Source organism: Quercus lobata, chromosome 7 (genome assembly GCF_001633185.2).
Source record: "Quercus lobata isolate SW786 chromosome 7, ValleyOak3.0 Primary Assembly, whole genome shotgun sequence".
NCBI lineage: Eukaryota > Viridiplantae > Streptophyta > Magnoliopsida > Fagales > Fagaceae > Quercus > Quercus lobata.
In genome coordinates, this window is record NC_044910.1 from 39,563,126 (window position 1) to 39,564,200 (window position 1,075).

The 1,075-nt window shown below is 46.7% G+C and overlaps 1 protein-coding gene across 1 annotated transcript; it reads right to left on the reverse strand.

Annotated features, from left to right (window-relative positions):
* Positions 1-246: 246 nt before the first annotated feature.
* Positions 247-855, reverse strand: LOC115952033. The gene has a single exon (XM_031069128.1). It carries the CDS (start codon positions 853-855, stop codon positions 247-249), a length of 609 nt encoding a protein of 202 aa, XP_030924988.1.
* Between the last annotated feature and the right edge of the window lie 220 nt (positions 856-1,075).

Genomic DNA, 1,075 nt, shown 5'->3' on the forward strand with positions numbered 1-1,075 from the left:
GAACACATCTACATTTTCTCTAAGGAATTCCAACAATCGCTCCTTCTCTTGCAAAGGCAGTTTAGCCCTAACCTGGAAAAATCTTTCCGGATCATCAGCAACACTTACCCTCTCCAAATCTTCACACTTTACCTCGTCGGCTGGTCCATCTAAGGGTAATACTGGGGGTTTTAATTGCTATGATCCATTATCGGCGGTAGCCGAGGTCTCTACCTTTAGCCGATATTGTATAGCCGTTACTAGGCACTACCGAGCTGCAACCTGGCTTCCTACTATCTCCAATACTTGGCCTCTAGATGGGTACTTCACCTTCTGATGTAGAGTAGATGAGACTGCTCCCAGGGTATGAAGCCAGGGTCTGCCCATAATGGCCGTGTATGGAGAGAAAACATCTACAACAATGAAGTCCACCTCCACCACATCCATACCAGTTTGCACAGGTAGTCTGATCTGTCCTTTTGGAACGACCATCCTTCCCTCAAAACTCACCCGAGGGGAACTGTAGGCTGCCAAGTCCTCAGGCTTCAAACCTAGCCCTTTATACAAATCTGGGTTCATTATATCAATAGCACTACCTTGACCAATCATCACTTTTTTTACATCGTACCCACCAATTCTCATCATGACCACTAGAGCATCATCATGGAACTGTATGGTTCCAACCTTGTCCTCATCCGAAAAACCCAAAATCAGGGGGATGTCCACCCTGGCTCTTTTTGACGCTTGGCAATGTTCCTCGGCCGGAGGTTGGAACACTGACAGTACCCTAGAAGGGCAAGATCCAGTCCTCCCTAGGGCAGCAAAAATAACGTTTATTGTGCCAAGGGGGAGTCTTGAAGAAACGTCCCCACGCATCTCTGATCCTGTTTGGCCTACCCTACCACTGGAATGATGCAAGAGTTGCTTCAATTTCCCCTCTCGGACCAGCTACTCCAAATGGTCCCATAAATTCCTGCAATCCTCCGTCATATGCCCATAATCCTAATGATAGTGGCAATAAAGATTCGAGTTGCGTCTCTTAAGCTCTCCTGCCATCTTGTTTGGCCATTTAAAAAATGGCTCATTCTTTATCTTC

What these genes read in the sequence shown, in the direction of transcription:
- LOC115952033 (XM_031069128.1), bottom strand. Translation starts at nt 855, where the DNA reads ATGCGTGGGGACGTTTCTTCAAGACTCCCCCTTGGCACAATAAACGTT.